General features: G+C 41.8%; 1 protein-coding gene across 1 annotated transcript; it reads right to left on the reverse strand.

Annotated features, from left to right (window-relative positions):
* Positions 1-1,221: 1,221 nt before the first annotated feature.
* Positions 1,222-23,005, reverse strand: LOC306712015 (putative ferric-chelate reductase 1; the record flags this gene model as incomplete). The annotated part of the gene is made up of 14 exons (XM_079181109.1): positions 1,222-1,311; positions 3,928-4,058; positions 4,221-4,279; positions 6,397-6,488; positions 7,301-7,387; positions 8,207-8,322; positions 12,426-12,533; positions 17,880-18,024; positions 18,158-18,259; positions 18,952-19,149; positions 20,436-20,577; positions 20,712-20,809; positions 21,328-21,464; positions 22,888-23,005. 14 exons carry the CDS (start codon positions 23,003-23,005, stop codon positions 1,222-1,224), a joined length of 1,623 nt encoding a protein of 540 aa, XP_079037235.1.
* Positions 23,006-25,546: the final 2,541 nt, after the last annotated feature.

Here is a 25,546-nt window from a genome sequence, read left to right on the forward strand (position 1 = left end):
ATCTTAAACTTGTCTTCTGAAGAAGAAAGAATAACATACTACTATTTGAAGTACTTTAGATTCTAAGTGAACACTCAAAAAGAATGAGAGCCGAACATTGTAAAATGAAAGCCCCAAAATCCCATTTTAATAACATTAACATTAACATTAACTTTCTCGGGCTAACCATCAGTACTATTTTACACAGAACATTGTGGCTCACGGTTTGGTAGGCATTACAAACTGATGGGAAATATAATGCGCTCAACAAGGCAAACCACCCGACTTAACAGACAACGTGCTGTCTGACACGCCCACCACGGAAGAAGAACATTGCACTCTGGTGAGCCAAGTTTGTTCTGGGAGACCCGCGCTACGCTAAGCTAGCTTAGCAGGAAAACCAACAGCAGCACACACGCTACAAACTTCCCTGCAGTGTTTAGGTAGCGGTTCCCTACTGATTGAAACAGGGCTAAATCGCCACGGCGATCGTTATATTTATAGCCGCGCTTTCAACTTTTAGGCTTCCAAAATACGTTTCAGGCTGAGAATAGCCCAAAAGTGGATTTTCTGAAAGAAAACATAGTTTACATGATTTTCTTCAAGAAGGTGTCTCAGAACAGCAGACTTGCATGTTTGTTGTTGATTTCTTGAAAACCTGATGCTTTCACACTTTCCCGCAGCCAAAAGCTGCTTTTTTACTGTTTTAAGCTCCCAAAAGAAGCTTCTGTCCTAGAAAAGATTTAAAGTGGATTATGTCAAAAAATATAGTTTAATTGAAACTTCCTGTGATCAGCATATTTTCACTTTCATGCAAAGTTCAATAATGAATTCAAAAGTAGTGTATTGTGCACTTTTATTTTAAAAGTACTGCTATATGAACAAAAGTGCAATAACATTTGGTTTTCAAACACTTAAAACAAATCAGGTTCTTTTTAACAGCAGTACCTTTACACAGTATACAGTTATGATTCTGATAATAGATATTCAGCTGGTGTTCACAACTTAATGTCTACTTAGATAATTACAAACATAAATGCATAGTAACATGCATATGAGATATAAATTCACAATTGATATCAACATTTTAAAATAAATCTGGCTTTACAACACAAAACATTGTAAATCGTATTATTATTATATTATTATTATATTTCTACAACATTTTCAAGCACTTGATTAAATTAATAAAATAAAATGCTCATGCTTAAGCAGGTTGCTTTTGCTCTGTTGTTGCTCTTCTTAAGACTTCCCGATTCCGACCAACAGTGTCACCAAAAAGGCAAAATGTCCCAGGAAGAACAGAGCCATCAGCAGGACATCAACTGTTATCTGAAATACAATGCAATTTACATTAGAAATCAGCAGCATGTAATTGTTACTTTATTATTTTTTTTCCCTTTTTTGTCTTACCATTTTTGATTCCAAAATATCTGAAATCCAGAGAAAATAGATTAATTAAAGCTGCTGCAAGATACTTATACAACTTTTCTACAGTAAATATTTTTGTATGTGTAGTCCAAAAAGGACTAATGGAGCTCAAGCGCAAGTTCAGTCAGGAAGACACTCACTCATAATCTCTGTCTCTCCTCTCCTTGTAATTACTCTATCAGCTGATTGGGGGCGTGCACTTTTAACTATCCAACCAGATGCGGCACAGTTTCCTTAAGCCAATCATATGTGTGCGGTCAACTTTAAAAGTGTCCTCTCTGCTGCTGTCAGTTGTCATTTCAGCTAAGCAGACGCGACCCTCCTCCACCCCAGTCACCTCCAGTCAGCATCACATTCATGCTCCTGATTCATCATCAGATTGGAGCAACTCCCTTCACCACCACCACCAGTGTCTGGACTCCAGGGGGGATTAGGCCTATTGGACCGCAGTATCCCTACCCTCGGTGATAGTACTTCAGGATGGACTTCAGGATGGAGTCCAACCGCCAAAGACTTTGTACTTTTCATATTTGCATGTGTAATAAATCATTGTTAAACTATAAAACAAGTCTCTCCTGATTGAAATATCTTACTCAAATTTGAGACAGACCCATCAATTAAGGTGTACAACATCAGCTGGACCCAAATAACAAAGACTTGGTTACACCAGAAAGTGGAGCAACAAATGAATCTGCATGTGCTGCTGTAGCTGGTGAGCTACTCGTTACCTCAATATCAATAAATGAATGAAGCTGATTTCATCACCATTGACGATACACATATTGTACATGTAGAATGTAGAATAACCTCATCTACCTATCGATCTGAATTTGAAAAAAAAAGACAAATTCAACTTTCAGCTCATCACCAAGACATTCAGGGGGTCCCACGGCCGGATTGCTAGGAGCGAGTTATTAGCTGTGTTATTAGCAAAAGTCACTATTAGGGGTGAGTACCAAAACCCGGTATTAAAAGGGCCCCAGTGCTTAATTATTAAAGACCGGAATATTGATAAGCTCTGACGTTATCAGTTCTTTTAAAAATATTTTGGTATAGTCTGATTTATTATCACACTGAAGCGCCCATCTCCTCTGCTCTCTGTTGGGGCTGAGCTCCTCCAACTACACAAACACAAATACACAAGCACACACACACACAGAGTCAGCGAGCATAGACGCCGCGGTGGAGAGTGATTCATTACTACGAACTACGCTCTTACTGTAAGTGCAATACAACTTTTGCAAGTAAAAAGTCAATACTTCATCAATATATCTGTTCAACAAGCATCAACATGTAAAAAAATCCGAAACGTAATTGAAATCGGCTCTATTCGCAGTCTCTTATCCACCACCGCTGTTTATACAAGCACATCACACTAGCTCGGCTGATAGCAGATTGTTGAAAACAAGCTAAAGCGAAAGCTGTCCGTCTGTAGAACAACTGTTTAGCTCAGTTTGTTCTCGTAAACTTGTCTGCTGCTGAGACCAAGCAGCCCTCCTTCCTCTACCAGCAGAGGACAGGAGGAATGACTGATACTTACTGATGTTTGTGTTCTTTATTCTTTAGAAACTTCACTCAGGATTTTACATTTGTTTCCAGAGAGAAAATAAAGACTTTATATAAATAAATTAAAATCCTGATCTATATTTATTCATTTTTAAAATAATGGTTTTTTTTTCAAGTAATTATTTAGTAATAAAAAGGAACCAATAAGAGTTGTAGTATCGATAAAACCCGAACAATACCCATCCCTAGCCACTGTGTTTGTTGTAGGTAAGCGAATACCATAATATCTGTGCACAATGCCAGTATACAGTATTTGGGTGACAAAAGAAAACATGAACAGTAGCTTTGTTCACACGTTACAGTTGATGTTAATGTTCCACATGACTCTAAAGCATTATTTCTCAAAGACTGAGTCAGGATGGGCCAAGTCTGGTTAAACCTGACATCCCTAATTGCAATGTTAACAGTTTATATAATAAAAGATGGATACTTGGCGTTCGTGTATGATACAATGTAGCCACGCAAAATATCGCGATACTATGGTGTGTCAATTGTTTCCCCCCATCCCTAGTTGCTAGGTAACAGCTTCGGTCCATTTTTACCTTCTGTCAGATGATGTCATTCACATATGCTGCAACCGGAAATAAACTGGGACACAATAAGAATGTTTACTTTTAAAACTGTGAAATTGTCGATATATCATACAGTTGTGTCACTGAAATAGTATGAAAATGCTGAATGCTGGTTTAAAGGTAGTTTCTGAATAAGCGGTGTGAATTTTCCATGGATTGAGCATTTTGATACTTTCACAGTATTTATATAGCACCTGCTCTATGATAATAACAGAAACCAAAATCTCTCAGGGAGCCTTTGAGGTGGAGTCCCAGTTCAATTTCAATCTCTACTGCCAATTGCCCAATATGAGTCACGATACAATAATAACATTACTAGGAGATAGATACCATATATTTATATATATTTAGGTTTTATATATTTACCCGCACTGTTAACCTTCCATTTTAAATGGACTTCCAACAGAATGTAGAACACAGCTTCCCAGCCAACCAAACCACCCATCACTTTCATCAGCCATTGGTCCAGACTGCTGTCAATCAACTTCAGGCCTGTTAATATGGCTGCAACTGTGTGATGTCACAAGAAAACAGAATTTTAAAAACTTGTAGAAGGGTTGACAGTAGTATTAGTATATGGAATATCCTTTTTTTAAATTTGTATCAAAGAGTGTACTAAAGTAGGCAACTTTTAGGGTATTTATCAGTTCATAATGTAAGACAAAATCTTACCAGCCAAAGCTTTTATAGACACTCCAATTAAAGCATGGGACCAGTTAAACAGAAATCGTCTGTAAAAGAAAAGAGGAAAAATATGAAATGGTCAGCTGCTGAAAAGAAACGGTCCGTCATTGTTGACCTTGGCGGCAGAAGTTTGACAAAACAGTTCACACTCAGGGTCCATTTACTAGCTTGTTAGGAGCTTTCAATCACATCTAATGATCGTCGTCGGTGTCACATCCTGGTCCCCTCTATAAGTTATGTTTTATTATTTCGCTTGTTGTCTCATTTCCTGTTTTATTTTGGCAGTTATCTGTTGTCTCTTGTTTCAGAATCTTCACTTCCTTGTGTGTTTCCCGCCTGTGTGATTATTGAAGATGATCAGCTAATGTCAGGTGTCATCATGTGAAATATGGAACTATGGTCACATGTTAATAGGTAGTTGTAAAAAGGTGGTTCTTCTGTTCAAAGATGGTCTCTCTTGTCAGATGTGATCCTCCTTGTTCTTTCTCTGGCCATCCACTGGCAATTACTAGGGAACATGTAGTGTTCCCTAGTAATGTCATAAACCACCCCAGTCTTCCTCTCAGGGGGAATATACTTGGAAATGGTTAATGGCCTTCTAGTCTTCCAACCACTCAATGCGCTTTAACAATACATGTCATTCACCCATTCACAGCATTCACACTGATGGCAGGGGTGACCAAAGGTGTCACCTGCCCATCAGAACTATCTGACCATTTACACTACACGTACACCACTTCAGGAACCTACTTGACCAAGGACATAGCGACATTAACTGGAGGAGCCTCAGACCGAACCACTAATCTTCTGATTGGAAGATGACCCGCCTAATATCTACTGTGTGTACAAGCAGAGGTTTTGAAAGGTTTGTGGCAAATGCTGGCTCCCTGTGACTTCAAGAGGCTAGCACGATACTAGTAATTCAGCCTCATAAAGGAGTCCCACTGGAATGCTTCTATCTGTTTGTGGACCTAGCAGTGTCCTGCTTTTAAGTTAAGTTGTCTCATCATCCACTCCATGTACCTGTTGGCCCGAACTGGCCCAGGACCTGTTGCACCTCCCCTTTTCTATCCTCCTCATGACTGATGAGATGTTGTACTCTGTGAGCAGGTTCTTCAACACTGATATTTTATCTTATAAGTGTTAGTTCAGGTTCAGAGTGATATAGTCTGACCAATATCATGACAACTGCTCATGAAAAACGTGAAATGTGATTGAATAACTCCAGAAAAAGCTTGTAGGTGGACCTTGAGTTTAGATTTTGTTTGTTTGTTGGAGTTACAAACTATGTTAAGGTTTCCTGACAAAGTCTTGTGCTTGTGTGACTGTTTTCTCCCAGGAGTTTGTGCCCCGTCTCCAACAACAGTTAAATTTGGCTTCTGAAAGTTATCTTTGTTCAACCATGGCCAGCATCTTTGACTTAACAAACTAGACTGAGGCATAGACGAGGCAAGGCGTGGGTTTAAGGGGCTTAATCATCAAATGTTTCAAACAAAGCCCTGATTCTTTACCATGTGTCACACGGGACATTTTTGTACAAAATCAAGATCATAGATTTATTGGAAACTATGTGTTTTGAACTGAATGCTGAGAGAGGGAGCACCAGCAGAGAGATTTTCAGTCAACCAGAAAAGTCAGAACGCTGATGTAAACAACATGGGACAGCTACATTTACAACTCAAAACTTGCCAAATGGCAAAGCAGACGGTGCCTGATAATGATGATAATGATTATTCTGAAGTTTTGAAGTTGCAATCAGCCACAATTATCCTAGAGACCACCTGATGTTTCTTTTTCTTCTGCAGTTGCTCATTTTACAAACTCTAATGTGCTGATTGGTGTTTTGTAAAAGTGATGTTGGTTTTGATTATTGACTTTATTGTTTCTTTATGTACCTCACCTTAAATTGATTAAATAAATTAGAATGGTTTGTTATACATTGTTTTAAATGTTAGCTATGTTTTAATTTGTTTCATATATGTTTAAGAAGGCAATGTATATTTTTATAACTGTTAACTGTGTTTCTGAATTAATGATGTGTCTTCATCCTACTGATAGGGACACCACGTAAGCAGAGCACCGATAACTGTTGGCCTATTTCGTTATACATATAGATTTGAGGATTTGTTGATTCAAACACACACACACGCAGCAAGGTACCTACCGTGGATGTTGTGGTCCACAGCGCATCAGAGCCAGTATGGGCTGGAGGAAGGAAAGGATCATAACCAGGCAGCCTAACACAGGATGGCCTCCCTGAAAACAGCAACATGGAGTCACTGACATAATCCGATGACACTAAAAACTGTTAACGATTACTTTAAATCGCTAAAAGCCTTTTGAAGTAATCTACGATCAGTATTTGAGGAATATTTGGACAAAATAAGCGTAACACTGTATTGCATCAAACTCATAAGGAAATCTCAAATACAATCAAGATGATATCATGCACAGCAAAAACCGAATAATCCCCAAATTGTAACTTTGATAATGTAATCAAACAATCCCAGCAAGTGAATGCATTTCAAAGAGCAATGTGTAAAATATGGCCAGAAATGCAGCTTGAAGCGTTCAAAATGTAACTCATATTATCACCAGAACGTGAAGTGGTTACAGTGTTCACATTATGTCAAAGATGTCTATGTATTGTGTTGCAGAGATATCTTCAGATATTAGCATGCTAACTGACTAGCCCCAGCCCATCTTTTAATACCACTTGATCTTTGAGAGGTGATAGTTGTAATGTTTCTGTAGTGCAGTTATACACCACAGACACCGATGGCGACAACGCCATTGGTAATCAACATCACGGTGCCAGGACAACAACCTCCATCAAAATGTCTGCAAAGCAAAGGAGCTGATAATGGGTACAATCAGACCAGATCACAGTAGGATTAAATCAGATCCGTGTAAAATAAGTCCAGATCCGGGGTTAATAGGAACAGATCTGGGTAGAAATGTACACTATTTATGTCCCAGGTTCCCATGTTTGTATATATATACAGCAAGAACAATACATCAGGAGGCTGCAAAGTGATTGAGTCCCAGCAGTGCTGCATTACACTGACCCCAGACCAGGCTTTGACGTATGAGAAGGAGAGGATGAAGGCGATGATTGTGGCTGCTATTGTCACACTCATCACTGTAACGTGGACCTGGAGGAACAACAACATTGCAACATTATACAGCACAAGCTGAACAGATAAAGATCTCCGAAGATGTGCAAAATCAACTACACCTAAGAGAGGGAATATTTGTAACAAGCTCTCTGCCTTCAGAGAGCTTGTTACTACAGGAACCAATTTAACATTAACAAAACACACCCACACATACTCTGATATTCTCTCATGAGAATCTGGTTTTGATGGCAAGTAAGTGTATTTCCTTTAAAAGTGACGTATTTTTTGTTAATAATGACATTTTTTTGGTAGCGTGCAGCCATGCTGAGTGTTCCTGCTGAGATCATTTGGACATCTATTATCCATCTAAAAAGGTTATCTAACTAATATCCCCAGTAATCAATATGAAGAGATCTCAGTTTTGTTAAATTATGAAGGACATTTGGCATTGTTTTTGACATTTTACACAGGAAGTTTTGATTTTATATAGTAAATAAAATATTGTGTGACCAGATTTATCCTTTAAAGAAGCTGTATTTAACATTCTGAACATTAATATAGCATCAAATAACAATTTGCTGTGTAAAGATATAGTGGAGTAATGTCTACCTGAGCAGAGAATGTTGCTTTCCCTCTGTGTGTCTAATTCAAGCCTATTCTTGCTTTGTTCACATAGTCGGGCCGTCTATCTTCATATGATGTTGTCTTGAATTTTATAATTGATATAATTTTGTAGCTGGTTTTCCAAATGTTTTGTTCTTGTCTCTCTCTGAGAATGAATAAAACAACTTGATGAAATGTGGGATACATGACAAAGTTATTTTATGGCACATAGACATTGTATCTGAATCTCACCAGAAACCAGACATCTTTGCCGCACAGCTTCTGTCTTTGGGTCGCCCCTTTCAGATATCTGGCTACCATCATTCCAAGTGATCCGAAGGTCATCCAGGCTATCAGCGCCAGTGCCCCTGAAACACAACTTCAAGTTGTAATGCTGCAAAACACCAAACTGTTTTATGACTCAACATCCATTTGTGTTACTTGTTCCAATACAAAACTTCTCTCTGTGAGGTGACTACAAAAGTTTATAGCAGAGACAGGAATCAAAAATGCATATGTATTTAAAAATAAATACCAAGAAAGAGTGTTGTGTTACCCATGGACATATTAACAATGTAGGCTTCGTATATAATTGGCAGACTTTCTGGGGAAGACCTGGTCTGATTAGGAGTGACGGCATTCATCCTACTTTGGTTATAGCAGATCTCATATCTCGAAATCTGACCCAGTTTATTAGTGGATCTTACCTATGACAACCCAGAGTGGAGACCAAGAAGCAAAGTTGGAGTCTTCCACGCTTCTCTGCACTTCCATTAGAGCAGTTACCTACCCAAAACCCTCTAGAGACTGTCTGTCCCACTGCATCTTAAATTCATTAAATCAAAAGTAAACTGAAGAGGAGTTATACAAAAGAATCTAATAAAAGTTAACACCACAAACACAACAGTGTTATAGGCCATAGTTGAGACCTGGTGTTTGGCAGCTTTAAGAATTCAAATTGAAATATCCCTTGTTTTTTAACCTCTCTTTGTTCATCAAAGTTATTTTGGTTAAAGTGGAGGAATGGTCAAAGGTATCAAGGCATATAACTGAAAGCAGGGCTGAAAGGGGATACATGCAGAGTATGCAGTGATACAAATGACGTCCTATCATGTAAATGGGGTGAACAATTCAGTAAAATGAGGTAAGATACTAACATAATAAAAAAAAAATGGATATTGATTTCCTGCAGGAAAGCCATTTAAACAAAACGGAACTCACAAAACTAGGAAGACATGCCTCTTCAAATATATATAAATAAATCTGGCAATAAATGATGGGTAGCAATCCTAATAAATAATGATCTCACTTATGAGCATATACTGGAAAAAAGGGCGGAAGGGAGGTATATGCTGGTTAAAGGAAAGTTGGAAGGCACTTTGATTACGTTGTTAAATGTATATGCACCACGACTAGTGAATGGGACTTCCATAGGCAAATATTCAACATTATGGCCTTGGAGGCTGAAGGAATTTTAGAATGTAGTGGCAATTTAGATTTGAAACTAAATTATGAACGAGACTCATGAAGATCAACTACCAGACAAATTAAGACAACAAATAAGAAAATATATACTGTTAGGCAGGAATTATTGACATATGGAGGGGAGGGACTTCTGTCGGGCAGGCCAAGATTATGCCCATTTTTGTAATCAACACGCTGTATACATTGATAATTCAAACCATAGCCCCCCTCTATCTTACTATCAATTTAAGCCAAAAATGCTGCTGCTCCTTCGCCTCGTCGTGTATGGGTGCTGCCACATACGCTGGTCGAGGTGTTTGCGCGTGGATCGGGGAGGAGCTCCGCCGTGCGCGATTTTAATTTTAATTTTTTTTGCTGGTGGATTCGCAGGCCACATAAAATGATGTGGCGGGCCGGATCCGGCCCGCGGGCCGGATGTTTGACACCCCTGGCCTAGAGCATCTAGGGAGAGCCTATCGGAGGACCCATGCATGGGCTGCTAGGCTGGTGGAACCTCCCATTGTCAGAGCAATTGAATCCAGCCCAACCTACCCATTTCAAACATCGGGTTAAGTCAGACAAGCTGTCTTCTAGAGTGTCTAGAGATCTGCTAACCTCTGAACTAGCCCAGATGAAGTCGATTATCCTGACCCTCCATCTCGGTGCTGGTACGGGGAAGGCTGATGCATAATATCCACCCATGGAAGGGCTGGTTCCTGAGGAGAACATTATCCCAGTGGCAGCTTCAGCCAATCTCTTTACTGAGTATGGCGAAGAGGGGTCCTCCCATGCTTCTGGGCCTGGCTCATGTTCTTCAGCTACATTGGGTCTGTCATTTGTAAGGCACTGGCAGAACATTTGCATGCTAGTGCCTTCTTCAGGCGTGTTTCAGCCCCTGCTACCTTTACTGTTCCTCCTGATGAATAGCTGAGGGAATTTCATGCATGCTGGAGGGACACTATGGCTCTCTTCCGTCTCTCCCAAACCCTGGCGGCCATGCAGGATGATTTGTCCTTGACCGTATGCCAGCCATTGAGCCCACTATTCCTTCCCTCATAGTTTCCTCTGAAGAGACTCTGAGGCTGGATGCCAGGTGCCCTCAATGTTGGGCCACAGATGACCTGCTTTCCAGGGCTTATGATTAGGGTTGGGTACCGAAACCCGGTGCCAGTATGGAACCGGTACCTATACGACCGATACCTACCGGACCGAAACGCAATGCAGATTTCGGTGCTTCTTTTCGGTGCCTGAGCCGATTGAAATACTTTTTTTTAACACTACTCTGATGACTCCGTCCTGGCAGCAGGTAACAATAGCTACCGTTTGTATAGCTACAGCAGCTAGCTAGCCATCAACCTTTTAACAGAGAAAATGCCGAAAGGTAAACGGTCAAAAGTGTGGCTGTTTTTATTTTGAAAGTCCGTTGCTCACTGGCAGCGGTGGAGGAATGGAGACTACTGGACATCGCTGTGGTAAAGTTAGCAGACACTCAGGTCTCCGTGGTCAACTCAGCAGACACTTAGATGTTAGTGACCTATACACTGAAATTCACGGTAAACGCATTCAAACGGCACAGATCGGGAGCGAGCGAAGGACTTTGAAACTTAGCGGAAAGATTTAACGTGAGACAACATCCGGTTTCTTCAGAGGAACATCCGATTTTCAGAATAAGATGCCAACAAAGTATGAATTAAATTCACATTAAGTATAAAACATGCTACCTGCATCTCGTGAGTTAAAGGGAAAATACACCTACATTGTGCGTAAGTGTGTCTTTATTCTTTGATCGCTGGGTAACCATCATCACCTCTGAGTTACAGCATTATATTGATGAACAGTAGAGCTGCATTCACATGCTCTGTCATGAAGACGACACACATTTAGATGAAACGTGCTGAAACATTGTATTCCTGTTGCACAGCAGTGGAACGTTTCACATGAAGTCACACACTGAGCACAGATAGTGAAGAGATATAACTGCTACTGTGTAAAGGGAATACTGCTGTTAAAAAGAACCTTATTTGTTTAAAGTGTTTGCAAACCAAATGTTATTGCACTTTTGTTCATATAGCAGTACTTTTAAAATAAAAGTGCACAATACACTACCTTTGAATTAATTATTGAACTTTGCCATAACAATGAGATTAATCGCAAAAATTCCATGCGATTAAAAATTGTAATCGTTGCCCAGCACTAATATGTATAGTATACTTTAAACAGTTAAATATATTGTTAAATTTGACTTGGCAATAAAAAATCGGAAAAAACCCAAACGATACCCATCCCTACTTATGATACAGCGACACACACAGGCCGTATCGGCAACTCCCTCTCTCACCAAATGCTTGCCCTCTCTACTCTGCAGCAGGCTGCTTTTGACGACTTCTCCACCAGCCTCAGTAATGCTTAATTGCAGGCGTTTGCGCTGATGTCCTGGCCCCCCGGCCTAACCCAGGTGCACAAGCTTCAATTCCAAAACAGGCCCCCAGCCTTCAGCCGGGTCAAAATGACCATCATCACTGATTCGACAAAAACCCTAGCCCTAAGCCAGGAGTTAGCCGTGTTGTTATGTCTTTTTTATCTTCTTTGCACACAATAGGGCAGGTAAAACAAGTAACATATAACAAGTAATAGCGTAATTTAAAAAAAACCTTTATTATAACATTTTGCATTTGATTTCCATTTGTGATCCAATGCAGTGTAAAGGAGAAGGAGAGTTAAAAAAAGCCCCTCTTGTAAAAAAAGAGATGGCTCTCCTGCTGGTTATTGTAATGAACATTGATATGGAACCTGGATGTTTTTAGTTTATTTGTCTTTGCTTGCTTGTATTTTTCCTTCCTATAAGCATATCAATTTGCTGTGATGTATATTTGTTAAAACAGGCCTCATGCCTTTTTTCTGGGAAAGTATTTGTAATTATTATCTGTAAATCATCTGGCTGCCATTAAAAAACAGCAGTTTATGGTTGTACTTAGTACTACTGTTGACATATGGCTGATAATCTCACCATGTGCTTTGATGATATGAGGCCAACCTGCTTTTCTGACAATCCGAGGTCTGGAGATGTCTACTTCGTCAGAGCTGATGAAGGTACCTGTATGGAACTGGATTTGTCCTGTAAGAGATATGCATGAAACAGACATAGCTGAATATTCTGCTTCCAGTTATTTGTTGAACAATATAACTTTAGTTAAAATACGAGACTACTAGTGCTCATCTTTTTAAGGAAGCCTGATATATCTTTTTTCCAGTGGCGGGCCGTGCATTTTATACCTGGGCCTTCACTGCTGAAATACCACCTTATAACCACATGATGGCACCACAGCTCCGGTTATTATTCGTTTCTTGGGCTGTAACTATATAACGTTACGTATTTGTATTAAACCGTTTGGTACGAGGCTTACAAACCAAACAATACGTTTGAATAATACTAATGCATTTGGAAAATACAGAAGCTTAAATTGTAGGAAATATGTTTCCTGCGCTCACTAGGAGACAGCGGTCTGTGTGACCTCTGAACCGGAACAAAAAGAACCACAACAAAAAACAGATGGGACTCCGCAAGTGTTCCGGGAGGCTAGGCTAACTAGCTTAACGGGAAAACAACAGCAGCAACAGCATTCTGCTACACACTCAAGGGCCATTCAGATATTAGATGTAAAAAAACGAACCAGTTGACTTACCAAATGCTGATCTCATCCGCTTTTCTTTGTTGACAAAGATTAAACGGTTAAATCCCAACTCACAAATCTGTTTCTCCTCCTTCAGCCATTGAGTGTTAATAAACAAAGCTAGGTAAAAAAATTTTTTTAAATCTACACCAAGCAAAATTCAAAAAATATCATAATTTCATTCATATCTTTCAATATGAACTCTTACTACTCCAACTAAGCCTCTGCTGTAAATTTTGTTTCACGACAGTCACGTGCTCGCCCACTGACCAATCACAGCACAGAATCTCACTGCAGCCTGCTGCTAATGCTGACGTAGTTGTAGGCCTGCAGGCCGCTCTGGAGCGTCTAAGAATCTCAAACTAAAGATCTGATTGGTTGAACACTATGCCAATCAACAATATCGTCGCCATTCACTTAACCTGCACATGGAGGCACTGGTGAGTCTGCAGGCCTGGGGCCTCTCTTCTACCTACAGACACAGAAGTGAAATCTGATTGGATAAAAGCTCTACTTAAAACAAGCTACACTGGAAGCAGAGCAACTGAGGAACACAGTAGCTGTGCAATGAGAAAATAAGATAATGGGAAAAATATTTTTATAAATTATGATACATGTAGTGTATTTAAGAAAAATTATTAAATTATAAAATAGCTATAACTTTGTGATTCTGTTTAGGCCAGCAGAGAAGGCTATGCAGGCCCTGACGGCCCGCCACTGCTTTTTTCTTTATGCCATAGATCTCCATTGTTGTTCAAAACTTTTAAGAACACTGGGTGACATGTTCCTTCATAACCATGAACTCAGACACTGTAGTTTATTTTGACTCAATCCCAATACACCGTCCTGCTGCCACAAATACTCACTAAAGCACCAAATATGTTTAAATATACAGCAGAAAATAGTCCCCATCAAATGCAGCATTTCTTCCTGTTGAAACTGTATGAAACTATACATGTAGCCCCTTTTCATCTGCAAGAAATGTTCCTACACAGTTACAAGGTTTTTATATTTGTCATTGTACAACAGGGTTGCACAATGCAATTCGGATTGTAGTCCCATTTTGCTACATAGGAAAAATACAAAAAAAATAATATATCATTATATTATAATTATATATAATTATATATGGAGGTTAGAGGATGACTCCATAGTTCGCCTGGGGGACTTCAACGCTCACGTGGGCAATGACGGAGAAACCTGGCGGGGGGTGATTGGGAGGAACGGCTTGCCCGATCTGAACCCGAGTGGTGTCTCGTTATTGGACTTCTGTGCTAGCCACGGTTTGGCCATAACGAACACCATGTTCGAACATAAGGTGGCTCATAAGTGTACCTGGTACCAGAACACCTTAGGCCGGAGATCAATGATCGACTTTGTAATCGTATCATCTGATCTGCGGCCGTATGTCTTGGACACTCGGGTGAAGAGAGGAGCAGAGCTGTCAACTGATCACCATCTGGTGGTGAGTTGGATCAGATGGCAGGGGAATCGGTTGGAAAGACCCGGCAAGCCCAAACGTATAGTGAGGGTGAACTGGGAACGTCTGGCGGAGGACCCTGTCCGGGAGGTCTTTAACTCCCACCTCCGGAAGAACTTCTCACACATCCCGAGGGAGGTTGGGAACATGGAATCCGAATGGACCATGTTCAAAGCCTCTATTGTGGACGCGGCCGCTAGGAGCTGTGGCCAGAAGGTCATCGGTGCCTGTCGTGGCGGCAACCCGAGAACCTGGTGGTGGACACCGGAGGTGAGGGAAGCCGTCAAGCTGAAGAAGGAGGCCTTCAGGGCCTGTTTGGCCCAGGGGTCTCCTGAAGCAGCTGAGAGGTACCGGCAGGCCAGAAGGACTGCAGCTGCGGTGGTCGCGGGTGCTAAAACTCGGGCATGGGAGGAGTTCGGGGAGGCCATGGAGAAGGACTTTCGGTTGGCCTCAAGGAGGTTCTGGCAAACCATCCGACGGCTCAGGAAGGGAAAGCAGGGCCTACCCCAGGCTGTTCTCAGCAGGGGGGGGAACTGTTGACCCGGACGGGGGACATCGTCGGGCGGTGGAAAGAACACTTTGAGGAACTCCTAAACCCGACCAACATGTCCTCTGCAGAGGAGGCAGCGCCTGAAGACCTGGGGGGCTCACCCATATCCCTGGCAGAGGTCGCTAAGGTAGTCAAAAAGCTCCTTGGTGGCAAGGCGCCGGGGGTGGATGAGATCCGCCCTGAGATGCTGAAGGCGCTGGACACTGTTGGGCTGTCTTGGCTGACACGCCTCTTCAGTGTCGCATGGGGGTCGGGATCAGTGCCCATGGACTGGCAGACCGGGGTGGTGGTTCCCATTTTCAAAAAGGGGGACCGGAGAGTGTGCTCGAATTATCGGGGTATCACACTACTCAGCCTCCCGGGGAAAGCTTATGCCAGGGTGCTGGAAAGGAGGCTCCGACCGTTTGTCGAACCTCGGATTCAAGAGGAGCAGTGCGGATTCCGTCCCGGCCGTGGAACAGTGGACCAGCTCTTCACCCTCGCAAGACTACTGGAGGGATTCTGGGAGTTTGCCCAACCAGTCTACATGTGTTTTGTGGACTTGGAGAAGGCTTTCGACCGGGTCCCTCGGGGGTTCTTGTGGGGGGTGCTGCGGGAGTATGGGGTGCCGGACCCGTTACAACGGGCGATCCGGTCTCTGTACGACTGCAGTAGGAGCTGTGTCCGCATTCTCGGCAATAAGTCAGACACGTTCCCAGTGGGTGTTGGCCTCCGCCAGGGCTGCCCTTTGTCACCGGTCCTGTTCGTGACTTTCATGGACAGGATTTCTAGGCGCAGCCGGGGGGTGGAGAACGTCAGGTTCGGGGGTCTCGGGATCACCTCTCTGCTATTTGCAGACGATGTGGTCCTGTTGGCCTCCTCGGATCGTGACCTCCAGCATTCATTGGGGCGGTTTGCAGCCGAGTGTGAAGCGGCGGGGATGAGAGTTAGCACCTCCAAATCCGAGGCCATGGTGCTCTGCCGGAAACCGGTGGATTACTCCCTCCAGGTGGGGACGGAGTGCCTACCTCAAGTGAAGGAGTTTAAGTATCTCGGGGTCTTGTTCACGAGTGAGGGTAAGATGGAGCGGGAGATCGACAGGCGGATCGGTGCGGCTGCAGCAGTAAAGCAGGCGCTGCACCGGACCGTCTTGGTGAAGAGAGAGCTGAGCCGGAAGGCAAAGCTCTTAATTTACTGGTCGGTCTACGTTCCTACCCTCACCTATGGTCACGAACTCTGGGTCGTGACCGAAAGGACAAGGTTGCGGGTACAAGCGGACGAAATGAGTTTCCTCCGTAGGGTGGCCGGGCTCAGCCTTAGAGATAGGGTAAGGAGCTCGGACATCAGAAGGGAACTTGGAGTCGAGCCGCTACTCCTTCGCATCGAAAGGAGTCAGCTGAGGTGGTTCGGGCATCTGATTAGGATGCCTCCTGGACGCCTCCCACTGGAGGTTTTCCGGGCACGTCCAACTGGGAGGAGACCCCGGGGAAGACCCAGAACACGCTGGAGGGATTATATCTCCCAGCTGGCCTGGGAACGCCTCGGGATCCCCCGGTATGAGCTGGAAAATGTTGCAGGCGAGAGGGAAGTCTGGGTCAGCCTGCTTGGCCTGCTGCCACCGCGACCCGACCCCGGATAAGCGGAGGAAAATGGATGGATGGATGGATGGTTAGAGGATGAATTAAGGAGTCTCACAGCCAGCGGAAATAAGCTGTTTTGAAATCTGGTGCTGTCTGTATCTCTTTCAAGACAGCAGCAGGATGAACAGGTTGTGGATGGGTCGGTTTTGTCTTTCAATATTCCTATAGCTCTTCTCAGGCTCCTCTTCTCACCAACACCACTGATACTCAGTTGATGGTACCAATGATGTTCTGGGCGGTTTTAATCACCCGCTGTAGAGCCCTCCTGTCCTGTGTACACATCCTATGCCAGTTTGTAATGTTTGCAGTCAGCATGCTTTATATTGCTCCTCTGTAAAAGTTGACAAGACACCATTTTAGTAACACATTACGTTTCTACTGGCCAGGGTCCAAATTAAGTTTTTCGAAAATATTTGACCTTCCCTGGTCGGACGATAACGTTCTAAAGCACAAATTAATAACCAAACATGCAACAGATTCTCTTCACTTCATTTACTACATCCAACGTCCATCAGCAGTAAATGTCATCACAAAGTAAAACAAAACTTAAACATGTTTTTTTTAGATTTAATAAGTGAGCACACTGGATTGCAGCCTGCAGAGAGTGTTTATCTCTGTGACCGCCAGCAGCCCCCTCAGTTTCCTAGTCTTTAGACTGCTGTGGAAACTCAGACAACAACGGGCTGAAGGAACCTTTTGGTTCCTTGAAGAGTAGTCCTGGGACTAAAACTACCAGTAACTTCCTGCTTTTGTGAGCTGTTTTTAAGGATTGACATCTTCGGTAGGAACCAATGGGCTTGGGACTGGGATTCACAGACAGATTCTGTGGAAGTCAGAAAGTATTGAGAGACGGACTAACAAATTATTGGTTTTGGAATAATATGCATAACAACATAGTTATGTATATTATATTCCATTGCTGCCTATTAATTCCTTAAATGTTAATAACTGTTCTTTTAATAGTGGAAAAATCATCTCACAACCGATTTATTGGTACATCACAAACTGTAAAACATGCTCATTAAGATAAAAATACATCTCTGAAATTAAAAGACTCGTGGACTCACTCATTATATATCTTTTTCTCCATGTGGCATGACCAGTTTGGAGGCCCTCGTTCAAGTAATTACGCCTAAATTACCTTTGCTGTTGGGTCCATGGGCAAACAGGAGATAGTAGGTTTTGTTGAAGCCAGTGGTCCTCTGAGTAGAAACAATGTTTATGGAGGTGAAGGAACAGCTGATAACCCCATCAAGCGCTGACGCTTTCACATCAGAAACGTTACCCTGGTGGTTAGATATCATTTTAAAATCAAGTTGAATCCACACATTAACATGCAGTTTCACAATGTGACAAGCAGAATTCTGGCTTTACACCTTGCTCAGATATAAATCAGTGGTGTCAGATGAACTTCACTACCAGAGGAATAGCTTGTGGAGACGTTTGTCCTGTTGAAAAGGCATGCTGTAACCGCACTATGCCGTCACTGCCTATGCCACAAATATAAATGTCATCGTTTCCCTGCAGAAACACAGAGTTAAGAATAAAACCGAAGGCTTTCATCAGAAGTGAATTTTTTTTCAGGCACAAGTAACTTTCAAGCAATCAATGCAAAACTGTTGAGATGTTCTGAAAAAAATCAGTGTCGGCAGTGTTTGGTTGGGATAACGATACAGCTGGATATTCTCTAAAGACCATATTTGCCTTTATGATCTCAGACTGCACAATTATACATTACAACTCTCAAGCAGATTACTTTAGATTTATAAAGTAATCAGCTTTTTAACTCTAAAGTATTGTCCGCTTTCTGGTCTGAATGCATTTGCATATGCATGATGTCTAGCCCCCATGTATCATGCGTTCCTTTAGAGTGTTGCTTGTGTGTGTCTTTAGAATGTGGCACTTCGTATCCACAAGATGGAATTAAGCACCTGAACTGTGGGGGCTGTATATCAGAATGTGTGGTAAGGAATGAACATTGCTGAGTGTTTATAACTCTAAAGTAATCTGCTTGAGAGTTGTAATGTACAATTGTGCAGTCTGAGATTATAAAGGGATGATCTGATCTGATCTAAGATTGATATACGTTTTAATCCTCCAATTACATAGAAAGTATGAAGGCAAGTATGTGAACAATGCACCTCAAAAGCCTTATTGTTAGAATTGTTACAAAATAGGAAACTTTCATTGAATGGATTTTGTCTTCACATTACCATGATCTGATCATCTGAGAATCCAAAAGAGACATATCCATCAGATGGACCTGTCATCTCATAGCGGATGGCTGCAGCAGTTGGAGACAACATCATGGCTGACATGAAGAAACATTCAGCATTGGCTGTAGGGTTACAGTTTGAAGGCTGACTGAAACACAGCTTGGTGACACCGCAATCTGCACTGGTGATACTTCCCTGCAGGAAAAAGACAAAAACATGCTCATATAACCAGGGGGCAAGCTTTTAGGAAGTATGTTGACGCTTAAGGTTCAAGGATGGTTGCGGTTTACGTTGTAACAGGTTAACGTGAAATGTTAACATCATGGTTTGGCTTGAAATGAGTGTGCGTGCAACATAACATGAGCTACCAATGTAACTGCATGTGACTGAGTGGCGAAACGTCAAGTGACCTAACGTCAATCAACATAATATTTTCTAAATAACTAAACTTTTGGTTTCACACGGTACAGGAATGCTTATCCGCTGAGTAAACATCCGGTGTTTGTTTTTTCCCATCCATCACTCCTCCCGCCCGCCCTTATAAAGCGTCTTGCTCTTAATACTAAGAGCGTTGCTTTGAATAACGACACAGATGTGTACATTGGAATTAAATGATGCGTCTCATACAGATGCTAAAGGGATCAAAATGTAACACCCAGCCCTGGAAGAGAAAAGGAGTCAGTGACATTAGGGAATTACGAATACCTTTGCTAAAGAGTAGAACATATTTTTGAACAATCAAGGATAGCTGTCTATGCATTGTTTTTTCAGGTTGAATGCAGAATAGCTAAAAGACCTTAAGAGATCTGAAATAAAAAGAACAAATTGTGAGAGTTGGGAAAGATGCCAGATACCCCCTATTATAGCATTAGGTCCTCACAGCGTTCAGCAACACCGGATGAGTTGCAGGATGTTGCAGGGAACAGTAGACCCTCATCAGCCCCAGGGTCTAATAAAGTTGCTAAATATGCAAAAGCTCAGCATATGTTTGGAGATGTTTTAATACCGATAATGGTGTACAGCAGGATGGATTTAAATTGAATGTTCATTATTTCATTTTTTTTTAATAACACAAAGTTCCTCCAACTCCTCGTCGTGGCTGCTATTGTGGGAAGGGGTGGTCCCGCACCCTTCAGTCAGGCCACTGAGAGATTAGGGGGTCGGACGAAGGGTCCCAGAGTGAAGGGGTGGATAATTAAGTAACACAGTCATTACAAACCCAGAATATGACCCATCAGAAGGGTCTGGGTTTGATAGATAGCCAAGACACCTATGCCTAAACCCAAAGTGCACCCAAATGTATCTCTAGAGCAAGTCAATCAATCTAAACCTCTGAACTTTAACTATAGCTCATCGAATTGATTTCAGCCCTGTGAAGATTGTAATGGGTACCGTATTGGGCCTGTGTGGCTATCAGCTTAGTTTCTAGTTTGGTAGTTCGACGGCTAGTTTCACCTTGTTCCTAATCATCATTTACTTACAGCAGGTGGTGCAGGTTGATATATTGTGGTTGTTGGTGTTGTGGGGAGACGTGTAGATCCACCACTATTGTCATTAGTGAAGTTAATGGCAGGACTTGTAACATCAACCCAGAATGTCCTGTAATTCTGCACCAAGGATGCACTGCAGAGACACCAATGAATCAAGGTTGAAACATTTAGGGATTCCACAAAGTAAAAACTAAGTTTGGAGACCCACTTGAGAATATCAATAAAGAAAGGAATGGAATAGAACAAAATAGTTGAATTCACTCCTACTGGAACTGAATAGATGTAATGTCTCCTGATGCTTCTGATCTCCATGTCACCTGAATGGAGGTCTTAACAGAATCTGATCTGTGGGACACAGCGGAGTTCTGGATGCATGCATGCGTGCACACACACACACACACACACACACACACACACACACACACACACACACACACACACACACATACACACACACACACACGGAGACAGAGAACAAGAGAAAAGGTGGTCATCATATGTGCTATCTGAAGGCTTATTACTTTATTGTTAACATTTTTACAGATGTATCTATTTTCTTCTGTTTTAAACATAGACCTAGATTTATTGTGTATTGAGTTGTTAACACAGCCAAATGACTCTGTACTGAAAGCATTGTGTGCAGGCAGAGGGACACTTCTGCTACGCTGCCACTAACGTGCTGCTTTCGCTACGTTAGCTTTGTAAGTGCATACTGATATCATGTGAATGGAAGATTTAGAAACAATGACAATTGGAATATCTCAGTATTTCAGTTCACGTGGAATAGCACAAGTGTAGTATGATATGTTATAGTATAATGTTTTCTCAAAATAACTCCCTGGATCACCAGAGAAAAGCACAACTTGAATGGGAGGGAACTCACAGGTCTCTGGCTGCAGGTGAGGAGCTGAGTGGCCCCTGCTGTCGGAGCGAAGGAGCCCACAGGAGACCGACCTCCTACCTCCCTAGCCTGTAACAGGAAACCAATGAATGGTGTGGAGGCTGGAGCCTGGATCTGAACTGCGAAAACAAAACAAAAACAACAGCTCAGTGTTTGAAGCCAGAAAAGCCCAACTGACAATGAATTCAGATATTACGGACACTGCACACTGAGCATAACATATAACAAATCACATGCTAATTTATTTTCAGTACACTAGACACCTTTCAGATTACGGCTGCTTCTCAATATTTTAACTGTCTGTCATATAATTAATGTATACATTACATCTGAAAACATGCAGTATAAATGTCCATCACAAGTTCTCAGAGCCCTGGGCCCTATTCCTCGTACGTGGCTAACTGAGGTAACTGAGCTAAGTGAGGCTTTTCGGTTCCTCGAAGCAAATTTGGAAAAATCACCATAGCAATACATCCATAAACTTGAACCTGCTCCAGAACAGGCTTGAGCTAGATCCGCTGGATAAGCTGCCACTCCCCCAGAAAAAAGTGTCAGCTCCCTTCCTCAGAGATCCATCGATAAGGAAGCGATATTAGTCAGATTAGCGTTTTATAGGGAGAGAGTTCTTCAAGATCGCCAAGATCCGTTATCACATCATGATGACTTCCTGTACGAGCGCTATCGATTCTACCGACAAGGAATCATTTATTTAAAGACTTTCTCGAGCCGTACACTGAACACCACACGCCATCTACTGTCTCACGGACTGTATCACAGCCTCGCACTGTGTTGCGATGGTTCATGTTTGTACAGTGTCGGTGATGCGGAGAACATCGGGAAAGCCGCTGCATGCCGTGCTGTTCATAACGTTTATTTGGCGATTAAGAAACTGATGGATGTGTTCATTACATCACCATGGCACATGTTGTATTGATCACCATTCTGAATAATGTTCGTGTGCTTAGTGTTTACTTGCTCCCGTGTCCTCTTGATGGCTGGTTGAACTACATGATGGTTGAAAGCACTCATAATGATATGACAGTATTATTAGTACACCATAGATATCATTGTTGTAGAACATGATTAAGGTGGACTCATGATAAGAATAGAGAGAATTACACACAATTTATTTTCACTGCTTATTATGAATAATACATACACACTGATTCACCCATACACAGATTCGCACACACATATTCAAACTCCTAGTTCTATATGATAATCTACACATAATGAAATACATTTTTTAAATTTTGTTAATTGTATAATTATTCTATTCAAACTATTCAAGTAGATGAATAATTTCTTATTTTCTTTGGTATTTTTGTCAAATATATAAATGCAATGATAATTGCTGTAACATGTACAGTATGTTGATATCTCTACTTGATCATGTGACAAGACAATACCATGGCGTGTGTGTGTGTGTGTGTGTGTGTCAAAACTAATACCTAGCATCCTTTATGACCTGTCATAATAGTGTGCAATTGGGCCCATTGTAACTAGCTTAGGTGGCTGGGTTTAGATAAGCTTGATGCTTACCTTTCACCTCCTCTCCAAGTCTGTAGCTGATGTGGTCTGTTGTGACGGTGAAGGGCACTGATACTGTCTGTGGGCTCAGCCCAGAGTGGTGGGGTCGCATGTCTTCACAGCTGTCCATAACTATACCGGAGCTGTAGCCCTGAACCAGAGGGGTAAAACACACCAGCAGCAGCACTACATGTTCCATTGCAATGAAATGATCACTTATCGCTCTGATCATGAATACAGCTGGTGAAAACAGAGACCACGAGTAACATAATGCTGCTATTCAGTTGAGTAGATTGGGTGGAGTCTGTGTGGGAAACAATGTCTGAGGGGAGGAAAGGAGGAAGGGAGGGGGTAATGTGAGGAGACCACAGTTACACCGTTCTCAAGGGCGTAGGTTTGGCCTCAGCATTGGTAGGGACACTGCCAGCCCCCCCCCCCCCCCGGCCGTATAAAAAAAACTGAGTTGATATTATGTTGAACAGGCACACTTTATTAAAATATATTAACATTTGTGAAACTTGGAACTGATTTAAACATAATAACAGTAATAAAACCAGTATTCAAAACAGTATTCTGCACACTTTAAACAAATAAGGTGCTTTTTAACAGCAGTATTCCCTTTACACTAGCAGTTATATTTCTTGCACTGTCTGTGCTCAGTGTGCTGACTGTATGTGAAACGTGTTCCACTGCTGTGCAACAGGAATAAAATGTTTCAATGTCAGAGCATGTGAATGCAGCTCTACTGTTGATCAATATAATTCTGTAACTCCGAGGTGATGATGGTTACCCAGCGATCAAAGAATAAAGACACTTTACGCACAATTTAGGTGTATTTTCCCTTTAACTCACGAGATGCAGGTAGCATGTTTTATACTTAATGTGAATATAATTCATACTTTGTTGGCATCTTATTCTGAAAACCGGATGTTAGTCTGAAGAAACCGGATGTTGTCTCACGTTAATCTTTCCGCTAACTTTCAAAGTCCTTCGCTCGCTCCCGATCTGTGCCGTTTGAATGCGTTTACCGTGAATTTCAGCATATAGGTCACTAACATGTAAGTGTCTGCTGAGTTGAGCACGGAGATCTGAGTGTCTGCTGACTTTACCGCAGCGATGTCCAGTAGTCTCCATTCCTCCACCGCTGCCAGCGAGCAACAGACTTTCAAAATAAAAAGAAACGCGCTATAAATAATTGGCGGTGTTAATTAATTAATGCGTTGACGCGATAATAACGCGTTGACATGCCCAGCACTAATAATAATACGAATGAGTTTGCAAATATATTGTGCAAAATATTTTTTTCTAACAGGCAATTCAAATTAACAAAATATTGGTGGGGACAATTCTTTCCCAAACTTTGGTCGTGACTAGTCCCTATGGACCATATGCAAACCTATGCCCTTGAGATCGACAGCGTCAAAGTTCCAGGTACAGCCACCAATGTTCCACCAATGCTTCCAGTCATCCCTTCTAAGACACTGGCTCTGTCTACAGATGATGCTGACAAGAATAATAATAAGAAGAAGAATTAAAGCTGCGAGCAGCATTGGTCGGGCCCTCGCACGTTCACGCACGTCGAGGGTACCGGCAGGACTCTGGTTGACGCGGCCGTGCATTACTGTGACCATCAAACACTGCGTGCACGAGTTAGATGATATTTCCTGCGTCGACCAGCAGCAACTTGCCACTCTGAAACATTAAAGTCACATCAGATAACTACATTCAGGATTTTAAATGTGTTTGACAAGTTTTGTTATGTTTTGATCATTTTTAGACCCTCAAAAACACCTTCATTTTTCATGGCGAAGAATGCGTCGCCACGGCAACAGCTTTTGACGAAACAACAAGCTTTGCGTAACTTTTCATCACAAAGGTCTTTAGATTGTACTGACCAATTTTGAAGTTGATTCGATTAGTTCCCTAGGAGGAGTTCGTTAAAGTGCAGCTCCTGGAAATGACAAAAACGACACTAGAAATTCATAAGAAATTAAAAATGTCTGACTTCCGGTTGGGTTTAGAGCATGGCCCCAAGAGACTTTCTTTTAAGTCCACATGTGATACATGTGCCCACCAAATTGTGTAAGTCTATGTGAAACGTACTGCGAGGGCTGCTTCGTCGAAAATTTGTAGGGGGCGCTATTGAGCCGATTTGCCCCTGTAAAAATATATAATTTAATATACATGGGCCCTAACTAATGAATGTCTGCTGTTTTGTTTTCACAAAAAAATTGTTTGCAGTCACATGATGTGGACGCATGCCAAAAGAAAAGAACAGGCCAAGTAACTGGTATCTCATAATTTTAGAGCCACATCCATGTTTAACAGGCATGATTGGGAAAATAGGTTTTGCGCTGGGGACCAACATAACTATTACACATTTTGATGCAAGACTTAGTTGCAACACAATAAACGTGATAAGCTCGAGTTCCAGATCCAGACTTTAATTGATGAATCCCATATGAGCCACATATCATCTTAAAATATGATGCATTATTATTTATTACACTATACAGCATCATATTTGAATTGAAAGCTCCACCTTGAACAGACTAAGTACATTTAAATACATTGTCCTGATAATGCCTCTCTTTCACTCTTCATTTGAAGTAAACATTTGAATGCTGGACTTTTACCGTACAGTATAAATAGTTTTACTATTAATAGCATA

Source organism: Pholis gunnellus, assembly GCF_910591455.1.
Source record: "Pholis gunnellus genome assembly, chromosome: 20".
In the NCBI taxonomy this organism is placed as follows: Eukaryota; Metazoa; Chordata; class Actinopteri; order Perciformes; family Pholidae; genus Pholis; species Pholis gunnellus.